The following is a 14,413-nucleotide window of genomic DNA, read 5'->3' on the forward strand; positions in this document are numbered from 1 at the left end:
CGTCTCAAGGCTTTTGCTGTGCTGTATTTACTGCATATACTTTGTACTGTACATACTCTTTTAACAGTTTTTCTACCATTTAAATTTTAACACACCGATTTTGCAGTCCTTTGCTGCCTCTTTCCCAACCCTTTTTGGTAGCGTCATATTCACAACGAGCATACATTTGAAAGAAATAAAAAAGCGTCATAATTTGAACATTTTGTATACGGTTCATTGATGGTCTTTGTATTTTTTTAACACGTGGACTACATGATTTGTAAAGTCCTTGCAAAATGCTAAAAAGTTAAAAAAAAAAAATAATAATTTAAAAAAGTCACCCCTTTGCAACTTCACCGTCGTGGCATGTTGACGACCAGACTTGACGCATGTGCAGTCCCGTGTGGCTCAGCGGAATGTTCTGGTTCTCTTGCGGAAGTCTCGCGCATATTTGGCTCGCGACCAAACTGAAAAACAGCAACGGGAGCGTCGAGAAGGGAGTCAGCGGCCCTTTGGCTGAGCTCGTCTGGATTTTTGGGGGAAGAAGACTCGATCACTAAAATGACTAGTGAGTACCGACATTTATTACGCTCTGAGGGATTCATGTATTTGGTCGGATGCTTGTTTTCCGTGTTTGTTATTTTTCACCCATGGTTGTCGTTGATCGACTTGGGTTCCGTCTATTTCATGTAACATACATTATCCTATTTTATAGATTCTATAGAGGATTGTCGTTTTGGGCAATAACTTAAGGACGCAATTAATTTGGCTGTTTCATTTGGTTTAATGAAGGACATAGACTTTTGCTAACATGTGTTACATAACGTCCCGTTGTACGTGTGTTGGCTTTGGGTCGCTTGTTGTCCGGGCGTTACTCTGAGCCCTGGCCTGTATGTGTGGACGCAATACAGAAACAAAATATGGGTGTTCTGGTCTAAACGCAGCTTCCGTGTTTTTACTAGTAATATTTTTTTTAAATCCTGCACATGAACTTGGAAAAAACCATGATAGCAGCGAATTCTTTTGATGCCCTCTGTGTTGTTGCTCTGGTTAAGAAAATGCTCCGGAGCGCCTCTCTGCCACGTCGGCTGCTTTTGGGCGATGCACCATCTTCATATTTCATCGTGCAGATCATAGCATACTGTTTTTCTTTTAACTATTCGACTTGTAGACACACAGATTTCCTTTTTTTTTTCTTTTTTAAATTCAGCTTGTGTTTTACTTCTTTTTTGCTGGAAGCAACTTAAGTCAAGTGTCTCATTACAAGGCGCAGCTTTTTCATCTGATTTGTTGTTGTTGTTGTTTTTACCCTTTTTATTGACATGACAGGAGGAAACCAGCGTGAGCTTGCACGCCAGAAAAATGCTAAAAAGCATACTGAACAGACTAAAGGCAAGAGAAATGAGGATGGGCTATCTGCAGCTGCCCGGAAACAGAGGTAAGCCTGCACTCTGCAAGAGGTTAAAGAAGTGTAGGATGCACACAAACGAAACAAACCAAAGCATAGTTTTCTAAACAGCACAAGGTGACGGAAATAGTGCGCATGTTAAAGGTAAAATGTACTAACAATTAGGAGAATTCATTAGTTTGTTTTTTAATTATTTTATTTTATAGTTGTATTATAATTGTCTAATTAAAATGCGTACATTATTATATATTTACGAAAATACAAAAATTATAAATGTATATATTACATATTTTATACATCATTATAATATATATATTCAAAGGTTTATTAATTCCATACCTAATTATTAAGTTTTTAAATAATTCTTAATTTTTAAAAAAAAAGTGAAGGGAAAAAAACCCTGTACACCATATTCAGGGGTTTCTGGCTTTTTCATTGGAACTTCTGTACGTGTAAGCACTGGTTCTTGAATAGTAAAGGCAATGAATCAGTGTTGTCTTACCTAACAGAAGTTATTTATCCTATATTTCTGAACCTTTATTAACAATAATAATAATAATAATAATAATAATAATAAACACACAAAACCATCTTATGCTTGAGTAAATTAAACCCCACCAAAAATCCCCAAAACAAACAAGCAAACAACAACAAAAATGTGTGTTGCAGTACTTTAGGCAAGGAATTTGTCTTTCAAACAGTTAGACATATATTACACATAATGTGATTGTGTGTGTGCACGCACATTTCAGTCTCCTAATAAAGCTTGTCCTCTCTTGAAATGTCTCCCTTTTCTCCTCCAGGGATGCAGAGATAATGCAACAGAAGCAAAAAAAGGCAAATGAAGGAGGGAAAGGAAAGACCAAGTGAAGAATGAAGTCTTGAGACAAATTCAGCTCGGTGTCTCAAGAACCTGTTCAGCATTCTACCTGATATTTATAAGAAAGGATCTTTTAATTTTTGTCTAAACTCAAGAATCCAGGATCTGACTTTCCTCTCTATGGCAAATGACATTGCTTGTTGGATTTGTTGTTTTACACGATGAAATTATGTCTGAGCAAGTTAGCGGTTGTGTCACTTTGGTGCTGCATGCAGGGGCGCATCAGTGGTGTAAGGAGCAGAATAATGATGAACAATTCTCAACACAAAGCATCTGTGTAACAGTTGTGTATTTTTGTACAAAGATGTCCCCTGCTGGTTTCAAATAAAGTGTATCTTTTTTTTGTTTGTTTCATACTTGTTTGACTTATTATCAGTATGTCAATATTAACAGTGAGTCTTTTACCAAAGGACCTTTGTAATGGTGCCACATGTAGGTATAGACTGAGGGACAATGTGGGGTCATAAATACAGCTACAAAAGGCCTCGCTCCAGATGTGTTTATAGCTGTTTACTTATATACTAGAAGGGAGAAAACAGGTCTTGTAAGACAGTGTCTACAAGGCTTAAAATGAGGTTAAACCTGGATTGAGCAACAAGAGCAAAAGATTAAAGATATCTGAAAACAGTCCACTATGTGTGGTCATTTATGACCATAGCAACCGTATTTACTTGAATTGTGATATTTCTAAAGTGTATCCTGCCATTAGTTATTCAGTCTACTAATACAGCTTTTCATAGTTGGGGTAGGGTACTGGAGAGCTGTGTGGGGTCATTTGTGACTTTGGAAATGTTTGGTTTTTAACATAAACCTATGTTTTGTTTGAAATTTTATATTTCACTTTTGTAGTAAACCATGTTTAACAGAACCAGCATCAACATCAGAATCATAGTGAACTGAAAGTGGGTGTTTAGGGAAAAAGACACTGAAAAATAAATAAATTGGATCCTGAAAGAAACATACTGTTCACCCATAAAACTAAAAGGTAAACAGGAAATGTTCTCTTCTCTCGTGGTTAAACAGGGTGTTTTTGTTACTAGGATACTATGTGATCCAAAGTATTGTTACGTAATGTCTATTCTTAACATCTAAAAACCTTTCCCTGAGAAAAAACACATAAAGCTAAACTGAAACAGAACATTTTCAAGCCAAAAATCTAAATGGAAACGGGCAAATCCACCCAGGAAACTGAAACTAAACTCCAGTGTAGGTGTGAAGTATTAGGTGAAGGTGTGTCCCCCTCGATTACATTGAAGATCCGCATAATGAATTTTTATGTTCTATATTGTACTTGCAGTCAACAGGGGAGCCCTCTATGGACCTAAACAGGATAACCAAGGTCACTGAAGTTTTGTGTCCACAGTATGGAGCTTTTCTAGAGTTGGTCTTGCTGATGATCAGTTCATCAAATGCATCTGAATAGCAGCACCTGGCTATAGTTGCCCTGTATATATATATATGTCATATATTGTCATCATTTAAATAATTTAAGAACCTGCTGAGCTTCAGATGATTTTTATGCCCTGATGCATATAACTTTATAAATAAAAAGACAATTATTCAATAAGAATTCATTGAATTAATTACTCTCATAATCAAAACAAAGAACCCTCGGTCATAGTCTGTTTTGTCCTTGTGTCTGCATTCTGGTTTTCTCTCTTTTTGAGGCCGATGGTTCTGCTGGAGGTGTCTTCCGGTAAAAAGGCAGTTCTTCTTCCTTGCAACTGCTACTCATGGAGGATCACTGACAGCACTCGATATGGTCTTCTGCTGCTTTGGGCCATTGTTTTCCAGGTTCCATGTGTTGTGTGATCAGAGATGCTCTTCTGCATATCTTGTTTGTAATGAGTGGTTATTTAAGCTGGCTATTTTCCTCTGACATCCAGCATGAACATGTCATTTTCATCCAGAGGATTGCTGCTCACTGGATATGTTCTCTTTGTCAGACCATTCTTTGAGTAGAGATGGCTGTGTGGGGAAAATCACACTGCCACATGCGTGTTCACATGCCATGAACAAGAAAATGGTCTTTCATAGCTGCTTAAAGTTAATGAGAAATGACTGTTTTCCTTTTCTTCCTCCACTACTCATGCACTCTTTCTCCTCTGCCTCTCAGATTCTTTATATAGATTGTTAAAGTCTTGCTGGCTGGGCTCTCTGACCTGGTGTGTATTAGTCAAATTAGTTACACAATTAGGCAATAAAGACAGATGAGTTGTTGTGCGTGTCACTGTACAACATGTTTTGATTTTAGTAAATCAGAGTGTGCTTAGAGCTTTATAGGAGTAAAGTGATCTGTAAGCCACGTCTAATGTGACGAAAGCTATTTAGTTTATGACAGTGAGCATTTAGTTAAGAAGAGTTTGTGTTTTATCAGTTAGGGAAATAAATTATAGTAGTATATAATTGGTTTCCACCTTATATAAGATACATAACTTGACGTCAGGGAGAAGAGACTTTGTGCTCTGCTTGTATACAAAGTGTATACTTTGCTTGTACAAACAAAGTGTATCGCCAGACAGCGAAGCGCCGCAGTGGCATAGTTCCACCACTAGGTGGAAGCAAACTCCATTGTATTTTTGAAAACAATTATCCAGTAAAGGAAATCCAGACTCTTTTGGGATATATTTTATGTTGCGTTCTTATTGCTCGGTGCAGGGCCAACAATCAGTTAAAAAAAATTAAGATATTTTAATTGCTTTACTGAAACATCTGCCTCTCTTGAATGCAGATAACCCGCTGGAGCACTGCTGCTGTATACTGGCCAAATCTAAGCACCAGAAAGTCCATATTGCTGATATTTGATTGCATTCAGCTCTGCCTATTTATAGTCAATAATCGGTGTGCCTACTTACTGAAATCCACTGAGTTTCTCTCCTCGGTTCTCAGATTACAGGGCGTATAATTAAGTCACCACTTTAGCTTTTTTCCGTTTCCGATAGCAGGAGAGCAGCTGAAGAGCTGAATACTGATGAGGAGCAAATGCTAAATCAGCAGGTTGCTTAAATTCAAGAGATTTCAAACCTTATCCGCTCTCATCCACGGCGCTCTGCTTACAACTCGAAACAGATCTCAGAAAAATTCAAGCATAAGGCCCAACAGACTGACTGTGGGTTCTGGCAGGTTTTCTTAAAACAGACCATGAGAGGAGCTCAGAAGTAGTGAGAGAAGCAGAATGCAAAGAGAAGCAGAAGTCAGCTCCTCTAATTAAATTCATCTCTTTAGGCTCTCTCTGCTGAATTTATTGAGATATGGAAGCTTTGGGGGAAATGCATTGTTGTTGCAGGGCTCTTGCTGATAGGAGGGTACTTTATTTATGCTATTTACAACATTAAACTGCTCAGTGTCAAAGCACAAAAATGGGGAAGATGTACTGCAGCTGCTTAGATTTACATATGTTAAATATGGGCTCAAATTATCCAAAGAAAAAACAAGTGTCGTTTCAACCAAATTTTAACTTTAATTATACATTTCACAATTTTAAAAATGACCCTCAGGTGCAGTGCAGGTGAAATTTAAAGAAAGAAAAGAAGCCCCAGATAAAAAAAAAAAATGGTATATCAGAAATGGTCTGAAGCTGGTCACTGTGCAGAATGCTTGTGGTAACTTATTTAGCTGAATCCCATCTCTACAATGTGTTTAAATGATTCAACAATGTTAAATTGTTATGAAGATTCAATAAATGTACATCAACAGGTTAACATTCCCATTGAAACACAGAGCTTATATCTCAGAAGGGCAGGAAAACTGAGTTTAGACTTGGATGGACTTGGAGGATTTAAGATATCTCCCTTTCTTCAAGAACCATGTACAGCTCATAAGATCCAGTCCTGATATTTTTCACTCTCAGGAGTCAACAGTGTAAGGCTGTGGTTGTATGCAGGAGCTTAGCTGTGTGAATATTAGAGCACAAAGCTTTTTTTTATCACCTAGGCTGAAAAAATATTTTTTGGAAAGGAAAACAGAAAATTCTACCAGTTTTGATCTCATTCCAGACTGCAAATGGACTCATTTTTAGAGAGCCTAATGGATACATTGGCAAAAGCAATATTGGTCACTTCAGAAAGTATTTGGAGCCTTTTACTTTTTGTACTACATTTAATTTAACATAACTAAAGCTATTTTCCCCCTATCGGTGTATATTCATGGATAATAGATAGTGACAAAGCAAAACAATGATTTCAAGTATATTAAAATTGTGCTCATTTAATACATCCATCCATTCGCTTCCGCTTATCCTTTTCAGAGTCGCGGGGGGTGCTGGAGCCTATCCCAGCTGTCATAGGGCGAGAGGCAGGGTACACCCTGGACAGGTCGCCAGTCTGTCGCAGGGCCAACACACAGGGACAGACAACCATTCGCACTCACATTCATTCGCACATTCACACCTAGTGACAATTTGGATTATCCAATTAACCTATCCCCACAAGCTGCATGTCTTTGGACAGGGGGAGGAAGCCGGAGTACCCGGAGGGTACATTTAATACAGATAAAGAAAAATAAAATCAGCATCACTGCGCTGTATTACCACAATGTCATACAACTGGTAGTTAAAACTGTTGCCTCACGACAAGGAGATCCTGGGTTTGAATCCACCTGCCAACTGGGGTCATCCTCCCGACGCCTGCTGGAATCCCTACACGTACTTCCTCCCATACTCCAAACACACCCATATTAGGTTAACCGATGCTTCTAAATTGGCTGTAGGTGTGAATGTGAACATGAACAGTCGTCTGGCTTTCTGTGTTGGCCCTCCAGCACACTGGCAACCTCCCCAGGGTATACCCTGCTTTTTGTCCTGTGACAGCTGGGACAGGCTACAACATATTTTTTGTCTGTGTACAAAATTCTGTTGGGTGTAATTCTGGGCTTTGGCCCACTGACACACTCTTGGACACTCAGTCCTGAAGTACATGCAGGGCTGTTTTGGTTGCTTCGTGTCACTGAAAGAAATGAAAGGTGGATGCCCGATGTTTCCCCAGCTCACTGCACTCACATTTTCCTGTGTTTCACCTCATTCACTGTGAAGCTCTTTCATTGCATGATTCTCCCACCATACATGCGTCGCTGCATTAGTCAGGTGGGGAGGAATAATGGCCATTAATAGTGCTTTAAGATTTGCCCAAAATATTTATTTTTCTCTTCTGATAAAAATCTAAAATAAAACAGTTTTTGCTTATTCATACAGAGTCTTTTAAAATCAAGTTGACTGTCATATCTTTTGATTTGAATCAAGCTCCTGATTAATGAAGAAGACCCTTTTTCTCAGTTACTCATCTTGGGTGAATGCTGAGCTCTCTTCCAGCTCAAACTGGAGGCCTCTGTGCTTCCAGGGACACCCAGAAACCGTTTTATACCTTTGCCCTGATCCAAGTCTTGATTACAGAGAATTTCTGGGACTTCATAACTTGATGTTTTTTCTTTGTCCTTCAGCAGGACGGAGGTGAAACGTCTTCAAGCAACTTAAAGAAGTCCAAGCGCTTTTCTTTCCAAGCTCTTTAAACTACCATGACCTGGATAACTGAGAACCTTCACAGACCCCAAGGTTTTTAATCATTGTGTCAGTTTAAGTTTTATGATTTGTAATTTAGAAAAAAAAATGCGACATGTTTTTAGTTCATTGTTGTGGATAATTACATACAGATTAATGGGAGGGAAATGCCACTTTTATCAGTCGACCAATAGATAGTGGGGCGTCTTCTAATTGTATTTATTTTATCAATTGAAATCGAAATCCACAGCAATATAAAGTAAACACTGGTGCACTCTTCCTGAAGTGACTATACGAGCAATGTCACGCTTGTCTGCTTACAGCAGTTCCACACAACCTTATGTTACTCTGACAACATGTGTATACAAGGTTCTCCATTAAGAAGAAATGTGATCATCACATCATCATCATCATCATATAGCTGATAAATGTAGCCACAGGCAGGTACTCCTCCTGCTTCATTTTTTCAAGGGTGAAAGCAGCACCGTGTTTCAACAGCCCTTTAAACAAGATACTGGTGTGCCCATTTATTTGGATCATGACTGCACGAGGAATGATGGATGTTATAAATTATGTATCTAGTTGATAGCAACAACGTGTACACAGCGCCTTATGTTATCACAGAAGCTGTCTCTTCAGAGTTATAATACTACAAATAATGACAGGGCAGGAGGAATATGTTATCTGTAAGCTCTCAGGCGCACCTCATCCTCCTACATTGTTAAGCTGCTGCTTCAGCTAGAGTAAATGAAATCAGACATGTCTGTAAATATTTAATCATTTTATATCGATCCAAAGACATGTCAATGCATAACACTACACTGATATATTGTAGAGAGAAACTTTTCCAACAATGCTTTGTTCTTTTAACAGTTTTCTTGATGCGTATCTTAACTTTTACACACGACTGCGTCTCATGATAGAGAATTGAAACCTGAGGCTAAAAGAGTATCTCTGAATTATAAAGTTTGCCAAGAAGCTGAAAAGTAAGCACAAAAATGTCTGCAGGTTGGCAATAAGGACTTTGTATCTGCATGAGGGGAAATCTGTGGCCTCTTAAGATCCACCAGATCATTAGTGACCCATCTATTCTTATGCTTGAATAACGTCCACTCTTTATATTGTAACTATTTTTCCTGTTTTGACAAGCCATGTGAAAATTCTTTTGAGAGAATAACTTTAAGATCAGAGTCAGTGTATTAGACTTCCTTTCAAATCGAACATCTCCTACCGTCTGAAACAAAAACGCAATCCTAGCCTCAAATGGGTCACTGGTCATTTGGTGAATGCTAAGAAGGTAAACGTAGTGTCGACATTAAAAACATCATAATTCATATCTGAAAACAACATAATATCTGATGGATCCCAAACCTTTTTCATACAAATCTATTATGTGTAGTTAGAGATAGGTTCATAGTTTTTTGCACAAGAGTATTTGTGTAATTTTGCCTCTGTGTCCCATGTAAAGACCTCTGTACTGTTGCCTTTGCAGTATACGTTGGGTGTTTATCCATTTGCACAGTGAAGCACTGTCCAGTTGGTTTTCAGTATTTGGCTGAATCTGAGCAGACACAGAATCCATCCTCAGCAGTCACACACTCAATAAACATCAGTGGCCCGGTGCTGGTGCTGAGCTGGTGAGGGCATTCTTTCTTTGTAAGAATGCCGCCTGATGGGTTTGTGTTTTTCAGTTTATTTTAACTGACATGTCTTTGGTGTACAAAGGCAACATTTAAAAAAAACCCCAAAAACCAAAAACAACTTCTGGACCTAACTGTGACTTCATAAATCGACTAACAAACTGTTAATATGAACCTGTGGTTATCATTAAATCAGACAGTATTGAAAATGAAAAAGTATTAGCATGAAAGGTATGAATATTAATGGTTCAACATTATGTTAAATCCCAGTGCATGGAGACTCAAGAGAATGACTGCTCTTAGTTTATTATCTAACCAACAAATAAAACTGCAAATTCATGTTTTTATCCTTTTCGTTTGAAGCACATTCATAATCTGGACATATTGCGTTAAGTTTCAAGTTCCAGTTTTCATGTCAGCTACACTAACTTTGTACAAGGTGGGTTAAAAGTCAACAATATTAATATTATAATGTGTTTTTTGAAGAGAGTTGAGTTGATGTATGACCTGGAAAGTTGGGTCAGGATTGATTTAAAAGATTTTCCAGTTTCCTTCATGGACTGTGAAAAGTAAATCTGCTTTTCAATTTCACTATCAGCGAAGCGTTGCCATGAAATGTGCAACGCAATCGCAGCTGAAATGCACGCTGACTGTAATTGTTTTCAAGGCTGCTGCAAACAAAAGGCACTTTTCACAGTGCGGTGATTTGCTAATAATGAATAGCAAATTACCATCTTTGCTCTTCATCAAATGCTTGGTGACAACAGATGAGGTGCTGGTGTTGAAAGTAAATGGGATCTGTCACAGGGCATCAAAAGAGAGACAACATGCAGAGAAGCAGTGTGAGAAACTGAAAAGAAAGGCTGACACAGGCGTGGGGAACAACAGCGAGAAAGAAAATGCCAGGACAGCGCAAAAAGCTTTTTATTTAATTATCTGTGAGTCATTCTAGGGATGGATTTGAGATGAGAGTCCTCTGCCCAGTCACAGTCAGATCTTTAGCAATGTGACCATCAGAGCTTTTGCACACGTGAAGTCTGTGAAGGGAAGAGGCCTATTATTCCCGCTAGCAGCTGATCTCTATCACAGCAGGGGTGTTGAGCTATCAGCAAGGTGAGATTTACTCACAGTGCACCACCGTGTCTGAGACTTTCCTGCAGACGATTTTGTGCTCAATAATGCTGGTTTTGTCTAAACAGATTACCTACACTGGGATGACCATAAGCATCCACTTTCACATTAGTGTAGTTACTTACTGGGTGACTTGAGTTGCTTTCTTTCCTTTTTAGAGCCCATCTAGTGCAAACAACACATTTATTTATTTGTTGAGAGATTAATTTGAAATTGCTATAAAAACAAATGTCAAAGTTGTATATACAGCATCTGATGGAAAGCAGGAATAGTTCAGCTCTGGTTTTCTTTGGTACACAACTTAGAGAAGAAATATTTGTTAATGATAAAACATTTGCTTAGTTAAACACACAGACTTTCTGCACAGCTCTTTGCTCCATGCAAATTTACCCAGTTAACTGTAAATGTGAGTTGGAAACAAGGCTTCTCCTATTAAGGTAACAGCAGATTGTTCCAGTCACATTTGAAGAAAATCAGAAAATAACAGCCCTCGCCAACACTTATTCTTACAACAAAACAGTGAATTATCAAGGTAAATAAATTAAGAGATATGCAGAGCAAAGCCCTTATCTGCCTTGGTTTGATGGAAGGTTTGTCACAGAGAAATGCACAATATCAAAACTGCAGAGGCTGTGCACTCTGCACAGCACAGCAGCACAACAGAGGAGCCACATTTACTCCCAGTTCATTTTCTGGACTCCTCTTTCTTTGCTTTTCAGTTGGCACCTCATGCAATGCAACACTGAAATTTAGTCATTCCTCATTAACATTATAGAAATCTGCACATTGTATTAGTTTCAAATGAATAAAATCACCAGATCACTTCACAGACAACTTTATCACTGAGTGGAGTGTAGAGGACTCAAATGCAGTCCTCTACATTTAGAGGACTGCATTTGAGACATACCCTGTCTTCCTTGTTTTACAGGAAGACAGGCTATGTAAAACAAAACTAAGCTGTTTAAAGAACAAAATCTAAAACGCAAAACAAGAATCCAGACCAGAAACCTATTACAAGCAAACAGACAGTACAGTGGAGCCCAGAGACAAACAATCTGACAAGGACAACTGGGGAGACAGGACTATTTAGACAGACTGGGCTGATTAGGGAATGAGAAACAGAAGGAGAACAAAACATGAGGGTCAAGACAACCATGACAATTACAAAGGAGGAACCAAAGCTGACATAATGTGTGAATACCTGAATACCTTCAAAGTAAAACAGGAAACAAGTAAAAGACAACAAGAAAAATAAGAGTGGATATGTCAGAGGGAGAAACAGACCGCCAACTAATTACAGTAAAGCTCAAAACCCTGGATTACAAAACTGAAAATCCTGAATAAAGCGACCATAAGGTAACTTCAGGAATTACAATACACCAGAATCATAGAAGACTCAAAACAGGGATCTGAAGACGCCACAAACAAGCAAGCAAATATTAAAACATCAAACAGTAAAAAAACAGAAAAACAGAAACCCAAATTTAAACATTAATAAATAATATACACCAAAACCCCAAAATACCACAAAACAAAGAGAAATTCTTCTTTGTAGTTTTAAGAAAATAAAACTACTTTTTTATAAAAATGTTAAAATTAGAAATTCATTAATATCTGATTTGGGAGATAAAGAACCCGCTAAAGTTTATTACTGGAATATGCACTAATGGGGTTAAATATAGACAAAACAAAACAACTTCCACCCTGAAACTTTGGAAAAATGTGATTAACATTATCATGTAAGGAAAAGAAAGAGAAAGAATATAAGCTGAGAAATAATTTGTGTGTTGAAGATAATTTATCTAAAGTTCAGAAGCAGGACTGTACTATTTACCCTGTCCCCAGTGGAACATACAGCTGCATGTTTTCTCCACTTAATGCAGTCTTGGCTTTAAGCACTCTGCCTTCACTATACTCTTCCAGGGGGTCTCAGGCCTGCCCCCTTTCATTTTCCAACAGGGGTCCATTTCAAGGCAGATTTATCTCACTGATAATTTAAGCTTTGATGTTTCAAACATGGTTCACACATTTCATGGCACTGGCCGGATAGTGGTTATGGGTCCTGGATGAGCTTTCATCTGAAGCTGTCATAGTGCCAATAATCTGGTTGGAGTCCTCTGCTGGTACACTGGCTGTTGATGGTGTCCTTATTGCAGTCTCTACAGATGATGGACATGTAAGCATGTCAGGAGAGGGACCACATCCCCAAGTACCCCCCTATGAGTGTAGGAGCAACCACCAATCCTCATGAAGACCTTCCACAGAATGTAGCTTTCAGTCAATCTCATTGCTTTGTTATTGATAAAGGTTGAAATTTCCATTTAATTTTTGCCAGTGAAATTAAGATGAACTGGTTCAGGGGTGAATCTTGTCATATGATCTATAGGTACCATTGTCTTGATAAAGTTTTCAGTAATGTTGGTACCACATACCATATTACCCCTGCCAAATCAGAACCCTAAGCATTTTCTATTGCAGTTGTTCTCAATCTCTATGTTGCTGTAAAATCTTAAAAGTGGCATTAATACAGCTCTAGAAGTGCTCACAAGTTGTCATAGGAAGAGAATACAAGCCCAGTGTGCTGTGTTTCAGTGCATTTGTAAACATGAGCAATGAGTAATAAACCTGGTTTCGATATTCTCTGAATAAAATATGCTTCAGTGAGAATCTGGTATTTGAGGCCAGATGGCCAAAATTTACATTCAAAAACTGCACTCAGTCACTAATTTTAAGCACTTAACCACCGCCTGGAGACCAGCGGCGGGTCAGATAAAAGCTGTCATTACACAACAATGACAGATGATACATTTTTTCCTTTCTCTGAAGAGACATCTGCAATCTGGCCCTTTTATAAAGCAGTAAATTGTGAATCATCCAAACAGCCTGGATGTTTGCAGATGTTTTGTGAAAATGATGGTCGGCGATACAGAGCACACGTTGCAGGATCTGAATACTTTAGGCTTCTCATATTTCTCTAATTTCTGCCTTCTCTGTCCACCGTCTTCCTGTCTGTGACCTGAAAATCAGCCTCGGTACACTACGCTAAAGGATGCCTCAGTTTCTAAAGGCATCTGGAGGATAGAGGAGACAGCAGGAAGACCTATAATTGAGGGTTCACAGGGGTATCTTTGAGGAACTGTATAGCATAGCATATTTAATAGCGTGACACATTACACCTTGTTATGTATTCATTAAAAGTGGCCCTTAATATGAAAAGTGTCCCAAAATGGTTACAGCTGACATCATTACATGCAATTCTAGCTTGGTCATGATTAAAAAATGCATCATACTGTTGTGTCAAACACCATATTTAACTGACATCACTTTAAAGTAAGGCTCAGAGGTTGGGATCTCTCATTTTGTTAAACTGGTGCTGCTTGATTCTCTTCTTCACCTCTCCTCTTCCTTTCTCTCTTTCAGACCAGTTTCTGTAAATCCTTGAGATGATTTTGTGGGAAAAGTTTGAGTAGATGAGCAGCTTTAAAAATACACAGCCAGCCCCGCTGATATCAAAAACCATACCATGTTCAAAGTCACTTAAATCACTCTTCTTCCCCATTCTTTGTTGCTCATCTTAACCACCTTGATGTGTCTAAATGCACTGACTTGCAGCCACACTCGCTTATCTGCACATTCTCATACACACGCACACCTTCATACATCAAGTTACTTTTTGCACAACCAGCTGTCTTTGTTGTACTTTTCTATTGCACTGTTGTGTCTGCATCGTTTTGTTCTGTCTGGTGTTGCACTGTTTTTGTTTTGATTTGTTTTTTTGTTTTTTTGCAATTTTTGCACACTTGGATTTTATGTAGTCCTGTGTTGATTGGCTGTTATAGGTTACATGTTGCGCCATGATCTTGGAGGAACAGTCTCACTTCACT

At 38.4% G+C, this 14,413-nt stretch overlaps 1 protein-coding gene across 1 annotated transcript; it reads left to right on the forward strand.

The window, feature by feature from the left end:
* Positions 1 to 1,301: 1,301 nt before the first annotated feature.
* serf2b (small EDRK-rich factor 2b) lies at positions 1,302 to 2,621 on the forward strand (the record flags this gene model as incomplete). The annotated part of the gene is made up of 2 exons (XM_082537056.1): positions 1,302 to 1,417; positions 2,191 to 2,621. 2 exons carry the CDS (start codon positions 1,302 to 1,304, stop codon positions 2,255 to 2,257), a joined length of 183 nt encoding a protein of 60 aa, XP_082393182.1. The 3' UTR covers positions 2,258 to 2,621.
* Positions 2,622 to 14,413: the final 11,792 nt, after the last annotated feature.

The sequence above is a fragment of the Aulonocara stuartgranti genome (assembly GCF_965226115.1).
Source record: "Aulonocara stuartgranti genome assembly, chromosome: 1".
NCBI lineage: Eukaryota > Metazoa > Chordata > Actinopteri > Cichliformes > Cichlidae > Aulonocara > Aulonocara stuartgranti.